The sequence below is a fragment of the Nuphar pumila genome, unplaced genomic scaffold (assembly GCF_984573655.1).
Source record: "Nuphar pumila unplaced genomic scaffold, dmNupPumi1.hap1.1 HAP1_SCAFFOLD_375, whole genome shotgun sequence".
NCBI classification, from domain to species: Eukaryota; Viridiplantae; Streptophyta; class Magnoliopsida; order Nymphaeales; family Nymphaeaceae; genus Nuphar; species Nuphar pumila.
The window spans coordinates 41151-56414 of NW_028323312.1; the positions used below are offsets into that span (position 1 = coordinate 41151).

A 15264-nucleotide genomic window follows, 5' to 3' on the forward strand; every position below is an offset into this window, starting at 1 on the left:
GGCAAGGCGCTGTACCTGATGCAGCTCAAATATAGCAAGTAGCACTTAATTCTGGGACAAGCCCATGGGTGCTTCGCCATACGGAGTTGCCTGGGGAGGCCTCCTTAGCACGCATTGTCCCACCATGGTGGTCACCATGTGGACGTCAGTCCGCTTGGTCCCCACCACTGGGGTACGTGCCAGCTGTGCTGGCCTCGGTCCCACACCGCAGGCCAGAATGTTCATGGCACCGTTGAAGTCTCGGTTGGTGAGGCAGCCACACGTTCTGGAATCGCAGAAAACTAGCCCCCTCACCTTCCGTCGTCGACCATCAACCATGCTCGCCACGGGTTGCGTCCTCGAGAGGCACGACCAGCAGCATTGAGTCGTCAGAAACTCGTCCACCATGGTCGTTCCGACATCGGCGAATGCCATCCTCGACCTCTTCAGGCACATGCTCACCGGAGCGGGCTTGCAGCCCGCGATGCATGACCGCATCGAGGCATCGCCATAGAAGTGGCGCCTGACGGCGCCGTCTCGCTTCACCTGTTTGTAGAAGGCGTCGATCGCCGCAGGCTTGCGGACATACGTGTCGAAGCGTCCACGCGCCCAGCGAAGCTTGCTCTTCTCGTCCCACAACGCTTTGTGCACCGCCGCGTAGCGGCGCACGTGCGCTCGCACGTAAGCATGGCAAGAAGTCTTCACGGAGATCTCGTCCAGGGTGGATTGCTCCTTCTGCACGCCTTGAAGCCATAGCGCCGTGCGAGCCATGAGACGGTTCACTCCGTTCTCGCGGTTGTACCGTCCCACGGTGAAACGTCGACGAACCCTCTTCCCGTTCACGATGTGAACCGTGTAGGTGACGTTTGGGCTGACGCCCGGATCCTCGCTCACGTCGCCATCCTGGAACGACGGTCGCTCGGACGCGGCTTGCTGCGCTTGTCTGGCCTGCTTGAACTCCTCTTTCAGACGGGCCCGCTCATTGACGCGTTTGCTTTTCGGCACGTCCTTCAAGAGGTCCGCGAGCTTGGCGCGCTCCTCTTCCTTGGCTTGCTTGGCTGCCGTTTTGTTCTGCGCGCGCTGCGCTTTGCGCAGCTCCTTCTCCGCCTTGAATTCTCGTTGCACGCGTTCCGGACTCCGCTCCCTGGCGGCCTTCTTCTCTGCCGTGGCGAGCTTGCTCTTCTCCCTCTCTTCCTTCACGCGCAGCTCCTTGAGCAGCTCGTCAGTGGTCTTGAAGCGCTTGAAGTGCACGCACAGGGCCACGCCGTCGGTCTCCACCATGCGACTGAACTTCCATCCCTGTTTCTTGGTCACAAGGCCGTCGACGTCGAACACGCTCTCGAACTGGGCGACTGCGTCGCCCTTGAAATCATCTTGCGAGCCTCGGTACAGTCCTTCCGCGTTCATGAGACCGTACAAGGCGTCCGTGTCGAGCTTGATGAAGTGGGCGCGGATGGCGAACTGGGGAACGATGGCAAAGAGCTTCGCGCCCTCGTCTTCAAGGAACGTAAGCCACCTTCTGTACTGGTGGAGCACCACGCCAGCGTTCGCCTTCAGCCAAGATGCCGTCACGGTGCCAGGGTTGCCCATCTCTGTCCGCTCCGCGTCCACGAAGTCGCGAGCCTCCTGGGTCAGCTCCTCCATGGTTCCCCAGTTGGTGATCGCCTTCAGGATCGGCCACGGCTCTCCTCGCGCCTCCGGCGCTTGCTTGCACCAGGCGTTAATGTACCGCCGAAGGCGTGGCTCGAACGCGTACACAAGCGAGTTGTTGAAGGCCGTGTTCAAGGTCCTTGCAGCGTACGAGTACAGCTGGCTGTCGCCTGCGAACCGAGGAATGGACGGAAACGACGTGAACGTCTCCTCCAAGCAATCTCTGATGACTGGGACCGACGGGTCCGCCAGGAGTAGGCGACGGAAGAACGTCTGGTCCGTCTCGGGCAACGGAGCGTTGCGTTCCTGGCAACGCATCACAATGTCCAAGAGCATGAGGCCCGCCCGGTTGGAAGCCTCGGACACAGCTCGCACCCTTAGCCTGATCGCCTCGGCCAGCGACCTCTGCAACAGGTGGCCGCTCAGCCCACACTTGACGACCCGCTCGACCTGGATCTTCCTGAGCTCTTGAGCCTCTGCCTTGTCAGGCCTCGTCCGAACGTTCGCCGGGGCACCGAACGCTTCGGGCCGCGCCTCTCGGAGGTAAGCCGCCGCCACGAAGTCATCCGTCTCTTCCCCAGCCTCCGCCCGCCGGAGGCGGCAGCCGTCCACGACCGCCTGGATGACCTTGCCTCCCGGGATGGCTTTGTTGACGCGAGCGGCGACGTCTCCAAGCCTGACGAACGTCCCAGACCTGGAAGAGTGGACGTACTCCTGAACGTCATCACCGCCGTCCTCGACGGCGTCCTCGGACCCACGTTGGCAATGGCGACATCCGCCGCAGGGCGGCGGCTCGGGATTCGGCTTCCTCATGTTGCTGACCTTGGTGGGCGCAGCCTCTTTAAGCCACGGTTCGAGTTTTTCCCAGCTCGATTTGACGCACGCGTCGCGCGTGCTCGAAGCAGCCAAGGCAGTCGCCGGGGGAAACCGTCGCCAGCGCGCTGACAACGTCAGCCACGAAATCGGTGCGGCCTTGGACCCTCGCCTTCCTGTACGCAGCCTTGGTCTTGGCGAACACGAACTCAGTGGGATTGAACCAAGGACAGTAAGGAGGGATGAATGCGAGCGTCTGTCCGCGACTCTTGGCCGCGGCCTTGGCCGCGCCGGACTTGTGGATGGAGCAGTTGTCCATGATGATGGTTCGCTCGGTTGGAAGTCTTTTCAAGAATGCCGTGTACGTGTCCGCTTTGAAGGACCCCTTCCTGATCTCGTAATTGACGACGCCTCCGGCGTCTATGGCCAGAAGCAAGCTTACTCGGGAACGCCCCTTGGGCGCTCCCTTGCCGACCCGACCGGAGCCTTTCGCCCATCCCCGAGTGGGTCGGTCGATGGAAACGAAGCTTGCTTCGTCGAGTGTTATCGCACCGTCGTAGACGTCGCTCACCATGAAAGGGTGCGACGGATCGACGTCTTGCGAATGCTGTGCACGCTGGACCCGTTTGAACCGTAATCCAAGCGAGCGTCTGCACCTTGATATCGTTGACTCGGAGACGAGCGTTCCAAACGTTTGCGACACGTGATTGATCAGATCGATGGCAGTTGCGTGAGGGTTGGCAGCCATGGCTGCGTCGACAGCCGAGCTCACGTCTCGAACCAATGACTTCCTGGCACGTCTTGCACGCTTCCTATCCAAGCAACCCTGGTCGGCGTTGACCCATCGACACACGGACGACTGCTCACCCCGTAAGCTCGAGCGACTTGCCTCATCGTACCCTCGAAGTGCCTGTAATGCACAATGGCCTGGTAGCGCGTGTGTTTCGAGATCATTGGTCCCCCGCCAATGCTTGTCCCACAATTTCTGCAAGCTGCTATAAGGGGGTGTTCCCGCCCCCTTCGACCCCCTGGGCGGAGGTTCCCGTGGCATCCGCTGTGTTCCTTCACCGACGGCCGCCCACATCATACGGTGCAATCTGTATAGAGGATGCAACTGGTGATCGACTACTTCACCGTGTGGGTCTACGCGCTCCTCGCGGCGCACCGCGTCGTGGCGCCGTACGTCGACCTCGTGTTCCTGTCGTTCGTGATGCTGGCGGTCGGGTCGTACGTCTCGTTCGTCAGCCGTCACGCGTACGTGTTCTCGGCGTACCCCGGCGGACCGTCGCATACCCTGACGGGATGGAGTCGCTTTTGGGCGATTGACGTCGCCCACCTCACGGCCTTTGCCTTCGCCATCGCGTTCTGCGCGCGCCCCTTGTCACCGTGCGCCGTCGCGAACGCGGCCGCCATCATGGTCCTGTACGGGGCATCCCATTCGACCGCGAAAGTGTACGGCACGCCCATGCGGGAGATGGCGGCCGTCTTCATGACGGCAAGCGTCGCGTACCTTGCAGTGCGCACCATGCGGTAAGGGTGGCAACCCCCGTTCAACCACCTGGACGGACATGGAGACGGCGCGCATGGCAAGGAACGCCATGCTTGTCGCTGCAAAACTGTGTGGGATCGTATATAGGATGGGGCGACTGGATAAGGAGGTCTGGGACCGAATCATCAACACGTCGTCCGCCGAGCGCCGGGGGCAGGAGGTCGCGGCGGAGCGGCACGCCGAAGAGATGGCTCGCCTCGACGCGCTGGACCAGGCCGACATCATGCGCAGGAAGCGGCAGGCCGCGAGGCGGGAGCGAGCTCGAGCCATCTACAGGCCCACGCCCGAGGACCTGGCGCGCCTAGAGGACGAGCTGGAGCTCGCTCGCCAGAACGAGATCGAAAATGCAGCGGCGAACGCGCTGCGAGCCGCTCCCGGATGGAAGGCCGCGGGATCGGACACTCCCCTCTTTCCCGACATGCTGCCGGAGGGCTTCAAGTACGAGCCGCCCGCACGGCAGGCGCCCGTCGTCACAAAAAAGTCGTCTTGGTGGGCGCGCGGCGGGTCCGGTTCCATGGTGTGGACGAACGCCGCGCTGGCGACGGTGACGGTCGCGTCCGCCGTCCTGGCGTCCTTGAATGCTTGAGCGAGCGCCCACGACAATTACCGGCTCCGTACGGTAACGGCACGGGTGCCGCCCGTGAGCACGCCGTGGCTGGGCGGCGCGGCTTAAAACGGAAAGGGGGGCCAGGGTCAGGGAGCGATGGACGAGGACGAGGTGGACAAATACGTGCCCCCTCCGGGGGTGCGCACTTTCAGGGACCTGCTGGAGGCGTACCGCGTGGCCGGCGCTCGAGCCGGCGACATCACGACGCACACCAGCCTGTCGGAGCCCAAGGGCGCGTTCCACGTGCCTGGCAACGCGTACGAGCACTTTCTGCGGGAGTACTGCAAGGCGTTCGAGGAAGACCAAGCGCTCTTCCTGACGGAGCGGCCGACGCAGCACTACCCGCTGCTGGTCGACCTGGACCTCAGGTTCCGTAAGGGGGCGTCTAGCCCCCTGCACGGAGTTTCGGTAGATGGCGTGGCGGGCGTGGCGGGCGTGGGGGGCGCACTGGGAAACCTCGGCCTTCGAGAAGATCTCGTCCAAGGGGGCGTGGCGGACCTGGCGGACCTGGCGGACGCAATGGGAAGCCTCGGCCTTCGAGAAGATCTCGTCCAGGGGGGCGTGGGGGGCGCGGCGCCCCCCAGGGTGTGGGGCAAGGAGTTTGTGGACGCCGTCCTCTCCGCCTACAACGGCGCGCTGCGCCAGCTGCTCGCCAACGCCGTCAACAGGCGCTCCGACCGCGCCGGCGACGAGACCGTCGAGACCCTCGTCTGCCACGTCTTTCAACGCGACGGGCCCTACGTGGACGGCGACGTCGTCAAGGACGGCCTGCACCTCGTGTTCAGCAACTGCCGCATGACGTCGACGCTGCAGCGCATGGTGCGCCTGCGCGCCATGCCGGCGCTGACGGACGCCGTCAAGCTGATCCCCGGGATCGTCAACTCGATCGACTCCGTCGTGGACGACTCGACCACGCGCAACAACTGGATGATGTACGGCTCGTGCAAGCCGGGCAAGGGGCCGTACAAGCACGCGCGCATGGTCACCGTCGGCCCCGACGGCACGATCATCGACCTGCCCGTCATAAAAGACGTCCTCGACATGCTGCACAGGACGTCGGTCCGACTGCCCAGGGCGCCGGCCGCCCTGAGCCCGACGGCGTACAAGGAGGTCCGCGCCGCGGGCGAGGCCGAGCGTGCCGCCGAGCGCGCCGCGCTCCTCCGCCGCGAGGGCTTCCAGACGCACCGCAACACGACCACGTGCTCGTCGCTGGACTCCGAGCTGGCGCGCAAGCTGGTCAAGCTGCTGTCGCCGTCGCGCGCGGACGACTACGACTCGTGGATGCGCGTCGGCTGGTGCCTGCGCAACATCGACGACGCGCTGCTGCAGGAGTGGGACGCCTTCTCCAAGGCCAGCCCGAAGTACCAGGCGGGGGTGTGCTCGTACCTGTGGCCGCACTACAAGAACGAGCAGGGCCTCGGCATCGGGACGCTGGCCAAGTGGGCGCGCGAGGACGCGCCGGACGAGTACGCGGCGGTCCGGAGCGAGAGCAACTGCGACCTCATTGACAAGGCGGTCGCGTCCATGGCGCACTTCGACGTCGCCAAGGTGGTGTTCGACGACTTCAAGGACCAGTACGTGTGCGCCGCCGCCGGCGGCAACGGCAGGTGGTACCGCTTCCTGGACCACCGCTGGCGCGCGACCAACAAGGCGTGCGAGCTGCGGCTGTCGCTGAGCATGAGCATCCACGACAAGTTCTACGAGCGCAGCAAGGCCAAGGGCGTCGAGGCCGCCAACTCGGGCGCGGACATGACCAAGTACCACGCGGAGGAGGGCAAGAAGTACGCCGAGATCTGCAACAAGCTGAAGCAGACCGGGTTCAAGGAGTCGGTCATGCGCGAGGTGTCGGACCTGTTCTATCGCGAGAAGTTCGAGGGCGCGCTGGACTCCAACCCGGACCTCATCGGCTTCGAGAACGGCGGTGTACGACCTCGCCAAGGGCGTGTTCCGGGACGGCAAGCCGGAGGACATGATCTCCATGACGACGGGCCACGACTACGTGTACGTCGACGAGGACGCGTCCGAGACGGCGGAGATCGCGGCGTTCTTCGCGTCGGTCTTCCCGTCGCGCGACCTCCGCGAGTACTTCCTGTCGCGCATGGCGGCGTACCTGAGCGGGCGCATCATCAAGGAGGAGTTCCTGATCCTGACGGGCTCCGGCTCCAACGGCAAGTCCAAGACGATCGAGTTCCTGCAGTCCGCGCTCGGCGACTACGCCGTCAACCTGCCGACGGCGCTGCTCACGCAGAAGCGCGGCGCCAGCAACGCCGCGAGCCCCGAGGTCGCGCGCCTCAAGGGCCGCCGGCTCGCCGTCATGCAGGAGCCCAGCGACACGGACCGCCTGAACATCAGCATCCTGAAGGAGGCGACCGGCTCCGACATGATGCAGGCGCGCCCGCTGTACGGCGAGCCGTTCGAGTTCCGGCCGCAGTTCTCCATGATCATGACGTGCAACACGCTGCCGGTCGTGCCGGACAACGACGGCGGCACGTGGCGCCGCATCAAGGTCGTGGAGTTCGGCTCCAAGTTCACCGTCAGCCCGGACCCCGAGGACCCGTCGCACTTCCCGATCGACCTGCACCTGAGCGACAAGTTCCCGCGCTGGCGGCCGGCGTTCGTGTGCATGCTGCTGCGGCGGTTCGCCGCCGAGAAGGGGCGCCCCATCCCGGAGCCGCGGGAGGTCACGCGCGCGTTGCGACGAGTACAAGGCGGAGCAGGACGTGTACTCGCAGTTCGTGCAGGAGTGCTTCCAGCGCGAGGCGGGCGAGCAGCTGACGCTGCAGGAGGTGCACACCGCGGGCCGGGAGTGGGCCAAGCAGCGCGGGCTGGCGCACATGCAGAAGATGGCGCCCAGGGCGATGGCCAAGAAGATCCAGATGCTGGGCAAGCTGCGCTGCGTCGCGGGCCGCGAGTTCTGGGACAACTGGACCATGAAGCGCGACGACGAGGGCGACTACGGGCCGGCCTAAAGGGCGCGAACCAGGCGACGGCCACCAAGGACCCAGGCGACCAAAACAACGTGACCCGCCCCTCAAACAACGCGGACTTTGCCCGTTCCATGACCTCGGTAGAGCGCGTCGAGAAGACGTTGTACGATCTGGTCGTGCGCATGTGGAAGATCGAGCCCTCCAAGGTCGACGAGGGTTTCTACTCGCAGTTCGTCGCCGACAAGGGCGCGTACGACCAGTTCTACCAGGCCAGCCGGCTCGTCATGGCAAACACCCTTCCGATCTCGGCGCACAGGCAGGCGCTGGAGGACAAGCTGTCGGCGATCATGATGTACAACGACGCTAACATCCAGCTGTTCAAGACCCGACTCAGGCAACATTACTTGAAGCTCATCGCCGGCCAGACGTTCATGGAGGCGCTCCTGGACCAGGAGCAAATGCGATTGCTGAGACCCTGCTCGCGCCACTTGCGACGCTTGACCAGGCATGATCGGACGCCCCACCAAACCGGCCTGTTTGCCATGCTCGCGCCGCTGACGACGCTTGATCGGACGCCCCACCAATCCCCCTTTGCTTGTTGCTTACATTCTGTGCTCTATACGATAATGTGCGGATCGATCAATCGCCTCCGGCGGTTCCGAACCCTCCCGCGCACCGAACGAAGGTTGGTGGGCGGACCCGTCCACCGTGAGCTTTACTCGGATGGTACTCTAAACAACCATTACCATTTTTTTCTGGCCACAGAATGTGTGTTCGCGATACTGCGGGTCGTTGGCATACAGGGCGTTCTGCCTTTCCCTGTGAGCGATCTGCTTGGCGAGTCTTTGGCGGCCTTGACTTCCTCGGCGTTGTCGACGCGCTTGACTTCGGTCGTCATTGACACACCCTGCGCGATGGCATGGCCGACGACAGCGAGATCTGATGCGTCTGCTGGGCATAAAGGACAGAATGTGCATGACGGATCCGGAGATCATGGCTGCCTTGAAGGGGATGACTTCACAGACTACTTGGGCGACATTGGATGTGCGTCGACCACTGGACGATGTCCCGCATCCTGACGAGGTGTCCGCCGCGGCGCAACGCCACGTACCGAGCCCTGCCGGTCAGGCATCTCCTTTGCAAACGGTACGAACGGCTTGGTGGTTGGTTTTGCATATCATCATGATGCAGTCCCATCAAGCACATGGATGCAGTCTCATGGAAGCAATGCTGCAGTCCCATCAAGCATATGGATGCAGTCCCATGGAAGCAACGCTGCAGTCCAGCACGTACAACATCTGTAATCAGGCATGTCCCGGCTGAGAAAGGTCTGCTTTTGAGGAGCTTGCATCTGGCCAGGCACAACTTACCATGAAAGAATGCGGATGCCACCTGATATGACTGCTAACTTGCAAGCGTTGAAGGAAGCAAGGACATAGATCGGTTCACAAAAGAGCGAGCCTAGAGTGATTCTCGGTAATGAGCTCGACAAAATCTTTGTACGTCCACATCTGCCGTCGTAGTTGACTCGAGTATATTCCCTCCACCCGTCGTGCCCATACCCGCAGAAGTTGTACGCCCACGTTTCCTCGTTGAACGGCAACGAGTGGTCTTTGTCGAAGAAGAAAAAGATTTCGCCAGTTTCCAGGTCCGTTCCGTAATGCACGTTGGCTTCGACGACTCGCAGACCGCCCGCTTGTTCGCAGTGCACCGGGAACGATTCGATGCCGAGAGATGCGTCTTCCTTGCCGTCGTTGGGCTCAAGGTCCAGTGAGGACCTGGCGGCGAGTTCCTGCTCGACCACGAAGGCGAACGCCATCAGGTCGAACTCCGACAACGGGGGGTCCATGAAAAACCGCGTCGAGGTTGTCAGTATACGGCCAGTGACCTCGCGGAGCACGACACCTGCAAGCTTGCGAAGCTTGACCACGGTTCCATGGGATGCCTGAACAAGGCGCCGTGATGGCGACGACCTGGTGATGCATGACTGCCACGAGACTCCAGGACGTGCGAAGCATATGGCGCCGTTATGGTGACCACCTGGCGATACATGACTGCCACGAGACACGAATCGATTCCAGGACGTGCGAAGCATATGGCCCGGTGATGGCGACCACCTGGCGATACATGACTGCCACGAGACACGAATCGCTTCCAGGACGTGCGAAGCATATATTGAGAATTTGCACTAGTTGAACTTACACTTGCACAGCACAGTATATATAGGCTCAAGTCTATGGTAAAATACTCAATAATCAGCAGCAGCTGATACACGGAAGTAAAGAACATTTCAAGGACCATAGAATAGTCATCAGACCATAGTGTCCACAATGTATGACTCTATGGTCGGGTACAGAGTCTGGCTGTTCAATGTAGGGTTGTGCGCACTTCACACGGACGTGTGCACATGGAACGATAGATACTTGCGGAACATATCTTCTGATACTTAGACAGTATCTTCAACAGCATATGGTGCCGTGATGGCGACGACCTACATGACTGCCACGAGACACGAATCGATTCCAGGACGTGCGAAGCATATGGCCCGGTGATTGCGACGACCTACATGACTGCCACGAGACACGAATCGACCACCTGATGATACATGACTCGCCTTCCAAAACAACTGTACATCACCATGTCATTGAGCTTGGACATCGCCATGAGCATAGAGACGCACGTTGCGAAGCCTTGCTGTTACCTTGAGGCTGGCGACGACTTCCTTCGACAGGACTTCCTGTTCGTCCAGGACGCGCTCCACGAGCTGCAAGAACTGCTTGATGAGTTGAATCATCGTGAAGGCTTCATCCCTGGCCACGAGCGTTGCGGACTCCATGAACTGCTGCTGCACCTGTTCTTTGACGTTGTCGTAGTTTGCACGCTGGGCTGGGTTTGCGCCGAAGAAGAAGCGTTTTTCTATAGCCAAAAACGTGCTCTGCTTCAGTTCCTGGTCTCCGGTGCCTGGTCCTGCGCCGTGCGTGGTTGTGTCAGGGTTCATCTTGTGTGCCACAAAGCATCGAGCCTCACGGTCCTGACGGTCCTGACGGTCCTCAAGGACATCAAGGTCCTCAAGTACAGCAAGGACATCAAGGACATCAGGGACAGCAAGGACATCAAATACATCATCGAGCACTCACGAGCCTCAGTACATCATACATGATACAGCGACGAACCTCAGACTGGCAGCTCAGAACGTACCGCATCTATCTTGAAGTCGATGAAGTCTCCCTCGGTAGCCTTGTCGTGGAAGAAGGTAGCGATTTTCTTGAGCAATACAATGGGAATGACTGGAGCCTTCGCCATGCTTGCATTGCATCAAGGACTAAGAGTGCCATTGACGGCAAGTAGAATAGCCTCGTTATTTGCAGCGTTATTTTGCCACGTTGGTATCGAGGATGAAATCACTGTCTTGCTCGCGACACCATTCCAGCGTGGTGTGTGTCGTTGCGACATGACGTCATCGCAGCCGTCTCCATACAGGGCCTGGGTGGCTGCGAGCCGCCAGCCCAGTTGAACGGCTTGTACGGGCGGATTTCAGATGTTGCGCCTCCATGGTTTCTTTCTCATGATTTCCCGTGGTTTCTTTTTTGCACCGCGCCCAAAAAAACCCCGTAAAACGACAAGCTTGCCGCCCGTTTTCCGTCCGATCCCGTCTGGTGCATGGCAACTCCCGTTTACGGGGTTCCGAAAAGCCCGTAAACGGTAACACGGAACTTTTACGGGACCCGGACGACCTCTTGTCGTGAAGCAATCTCCTCGCTCCCAAAAACGGCCCTCAGGACCCTCCTGACCAGGTCCCAGGCGGAGGAGCTTTTGGAAGCGTTTTTGGGGGTAGGGGGGACTGCTTCACGACAAGCTCTCGTGCAAGTCCCATAAAAGTCCCGTGTTGTCGTTTACGGGCTTTTGAAAACCCCGTAAACGGTAAATCATGGCAGCTTGCCGTGTTGTCATCGACAGGCGACGCAAAGTTTGTCGTTTACGGGGTTTTATGGAAGTGGTGCAAAACAGCAGGGCGACCGGAAATAACCTCGCGACGACTGTTTACAGACGCGACCGATGTTTGACCAGGTGGCCGTCATCAAGATCGCTGTGGTCGCGGCATCGCTGTGCGCGGCCGGCGTCCTGCTGTGGCTCCTGTATCGAATCGCCGCCCCTGCCGTCGTTGCCGTCGCCCTTGCTCAGCCCCCGGCCGTCGCTGCTGTCGTGGATCCGGCTACCGTCGCGGCTCCAGCTGCCGCAGCTGTCGCAGCTCCCGCAGCTGTCGCAGTCGCGTCGCCGACCACCGTCGCCGCCCAGGACACCACGTCCGACAAGTACGTCCAGTCGGTCGTCGACAGGATCATGGCTGCCGCCACGCCGGCCGCCAGGTCCGACGCGCTGGCGTCCTCCATATCCGCCGCGCTGGCCAAGGAAGACATGGCGGCGGTCGTCGCCGGCATCTCTCAGATGAACGGCGGCATGAGCGACCTCGTCAGGCTCCAGGAGCTGGCGCAGATCCTGAAGTCCGGCGACGTACAGGCGGGCTCAGCGATGACTGGCGGAAACCCCGCCGTGCTCGACGCCCTGTACGAGGCCGTCGTCACCAGCCTGTCCGAGTCGTCCGTGATCTCGGACCAGACGCGCACGCTGCTGAGCTTCATCAAGATGCAGCGCTGCGAACGGGACTTCGCCAGCGACCCGGCGAGGCTGATCGCCTGCCTGGGCTCCATCACGACGAACGCCGGGGGCACCGTGCCTTCCGCGACGCCGACGGCGCAAGGAGTGGCACCGATGCTCCAGGCAAGGACGTCGGACGTGAGCGTGCAGCGAGACGGCCTCGTGGCGATGCCCCCTTCGTCGTCCCAGACGGTCTCCGACGCCAACGCCACCGCCGACGCAAGGCCGCTGCTGATGCCAAGGCCGCTGCTGACAAGGCTGCCGCGGACGCCAAGCTGGTTGCTGACAAGGCCACCGCCGACGCCAAGCGGTCGCGGACGCCAAGACCGCCGCGGCGCCAAGGTGGTCGCCGACGAGGCTGCCGCGTACGCCAAGCTGGTTGCCGACAAAGCCGACGCCGATGGCGCCGCGAAGGCGGCTGCCGATGCCAAGGCCGCCGCAGACGCCAAAGCCGCGGCGGGTCCGGCGAGCATGGTGATGAGGGTGCACGACACGTTCTACGACGGCCTGCCGGGCTACGGGCCGGCGTTCTCCTTCTACGCGAACGCCGCTTTCCTCGACGCCCCTGAAGAAGTGCGCGAACTTCACGATAGACGCCGACCCCACCAAGATGACGCTCGTCAAGCACATGCCAGCGGTCTGGTACGGCAAGGACGTCTTGCAGTTCTCGCCGTCCATCCCCAAGACGTCCATCAAGTCGTACTCCGACCACACCTTCAACTTCACCTACGCGTAAGCCTGCCGAAGCTTCACCAGGGTTGTGAACGCTCTGAACGTGGACCGCGGCATAAAGCGCCGCTGCCGCAGGATGCGGCACGCAGACGCCGCCATGCCAGCCACCGTTCTGACTCCCGCACGCACGCTTCGAGCGGGCGCCCTCTCCAGGCGGTCCTGACAATCGACAGGGGGGTCCGCATGCAGCGCGTCATCCCCGTGCCGGTCCTCGTGGCGCTGGACGAGCCCGCGCTCATGATGGACGCCCACCTCTGCTACGGCGTGCGCCACCTCGAGGGCCACGATGCCGTCCTGGAGCGCGAATCCATGCGCGGGTTCGTGGCGCGCGCGAGGGCGTACGCCGCGCTGACGCTCTCGGCCAGCAAGCAGCGCTACCTGTACGACAACGTCGCGTCCCTGGACGACATCGTGCGCGACTCGAAGGCGGTGCCGGTTACCGAGTTCGAGCTGGCGAGGGCGGAGCTGTTCGACGCGCTGCAGGGCGGCAACAGGGGCGCGCTGATCGGCGTAACGGGACGGGGCTCTCAGCGACTCAGGAGCGGCCCGCGACTCAGGAGCGGCCCACGACTCGGGAGCTGCCCGAGACGCCTTCGTCGCGCACATGGACCACGCCTGAAGGCTTTTTGTGACGGACACGGTGCAAAAGATGTGGTCCGCCGTGAGGAAGGCATTCCAGACGGATTTCTCGGGACTGAGCAACCAGGAGCTCCTCGAGAAGCTGCAGCGGGTGGGTGAGGCGGAAGCCGCGAGCATCAAGGTGGAGCTGCGGAAGAGGGCTCCCAGCGCGAGGCGGCGCCAAGGCCAAGAAACCTGCCGCCAAGGCCAAGAAACCGGCCGCCAAAGCCAAGAAGCCCGCCAACACGCGCGCCGCGAAGAAAGCATGATCGGGCCTGGCTCACCCGAGGCGCGAGCTGGTTCTCCTGACGGTGGACCGTCTTCTGTGGCGCCGGGTCGCGCGTTCAGTTGAACGCCCAGGCGTTCTGCGCCCGTATCTCGCGCTCCTCCTCCGGCGTGAAGTCGTTCTGGAGCCCGAACTCCTCGCGGATCTCCTCGGGCGACTTGCCCACGATCAGGTCGGCGACGGCCTGACAGCCCCGGTCCAGGAGGTTCGAGGCGTTCAGAAAGTTGGCGGCCAGGATCACCCCTGTACAGCGTCTGCTTGTCGACGGCGAAAAAGGCTTTGTCGAAGGCGGACACGGCGTCGGGAGCGTGGCCGTCCTGGGCGTGGAAGCGCGAGAACTCCAGCACGAGGTCGAAGGTGTTAGAGTCCACGTTGGGCAGCGGCACGCTCTGTTCGTCTTCGCAGTCGCAGAGCGCGCATTTCAGGGCGCCGAAGCTTTCGGCGACGGCCCGAGGGACGTCGTATGCCTTGGCGTCGGAGGTCACGATCTTGACGGTCTCCATCGTGCGTCTGGCTGGTTTCACAGTCGCTCCTGGAGCGTCGACCCCCTTTATGCGGGAGGCCGGCCATGCGGCGGCATAAAGCTCCGACGCCCTAGTGTACGACCAGGGCGCCATGAAGACGGCTGAGTTTTCGAGGGTCCGCGACATGGCGGAGCAGGCGCTGTCCTGGACGGGGGACGGCGCCATCGAGCTGGAGACGGGGGCTCAAGGTCGACATCTCGCCGCTCGAGTTCGGCCGCGTCGTCATGGCGGTCGCCGCGTTCCCTGGGGCGTCCGCGCCCGTGGAGACGCTGCAGCTGGACTGCGTCGGCAGCTCGCGGCGGTGGGAGTTCGTGGGCGAGGAGCGCATCCGCGCGTTCATGCGTCGCGGCGGCAGCGTCGGCCCCGCGGCGGACCGCGTGCTCGAGAAGAAGCAGGTCGCGCCCAACGTCAAGCTGACGGAGTTCCCGTTCGTGGTGCGCCTCAAGTCGGAGGAGAGCGCTGCCGAGCAAGGGGGCGCTCGTGCCGAACGGCGACCCGCTGCAGATGCGGCTCAAGCGGCGCCCTGAGCGTGACGTTCGCGGACGCGGGGGTGCGCGTGGACATGACGGTCGTCATGAGCACGGAGGGTGCGACCGGCGAGCTGCGCCGCGCCAGGAAGCACGAGATCGAGGTCGAGGCGCTCATCGGCGACGCCAAGGGCTCGGCCGACGACCTCGCCAAAACGATCGTCGGGTACACGCAGGCCGTATACTGCGCGCTGCGCGGCACGAGCGAGCCGGTGTCCGACACGGAGCGGGCGCGCTTCCTGTCCGCCTACGACGGCCTGACGGGCGAGTCGTCCACGACGGCCGCGACCATGGTGGGCCCCAACCCGGTGACGCTGACCACGGACAACCTGCAGCCGCCTGGGCCGGCGTCGTCAGCGTGACGACGGGGTACACCGTCACGGACAAGGCCCGACG

General features: G+C 62.9%; 1 protein-coding gene across 1 annotated transcript; it reads right to left on the minus strand.

Moving 5' to 3' along the window:
* Positions 1-13875: 13875 nt before the first annotated feature.
* Positions 13876-14320, minus strand: LOC149810377 (SKP1-like protein 5). Its single transcript, XM_089994283.1, has 2 exons — positions 14084-14320; positions 13876-14001 (listed from the first exon to the last, which is right to left on the minus strand). Exons 1-2 carry the CDS (start codon positions 14318-14320, stop codon positions 13876-13878), a joined length of 363 nt encoding a protein of 120 aa, XP_089850409.1.
* Positions 14321-15264: the final 944 nt, after the last annotated feature.

Excerpts from the sequence above, each read along its gene's own strand:
- LOC149810377 (XM_089994283.1), bottom strand. The coding sequence starts at position 14,320 with ATGGAGACCGTCAAGATCGTGACCTCCGACGCCAAGGCATACGACGTC. Across the intron at positions 14,002-14,083 it reads TCGACAAAGCCTTTTTCGCC|GCCGTCGCCGACCTGATCGT; the intron begins GTCGACAAGCAG and ends CGGGGCTGTCAG.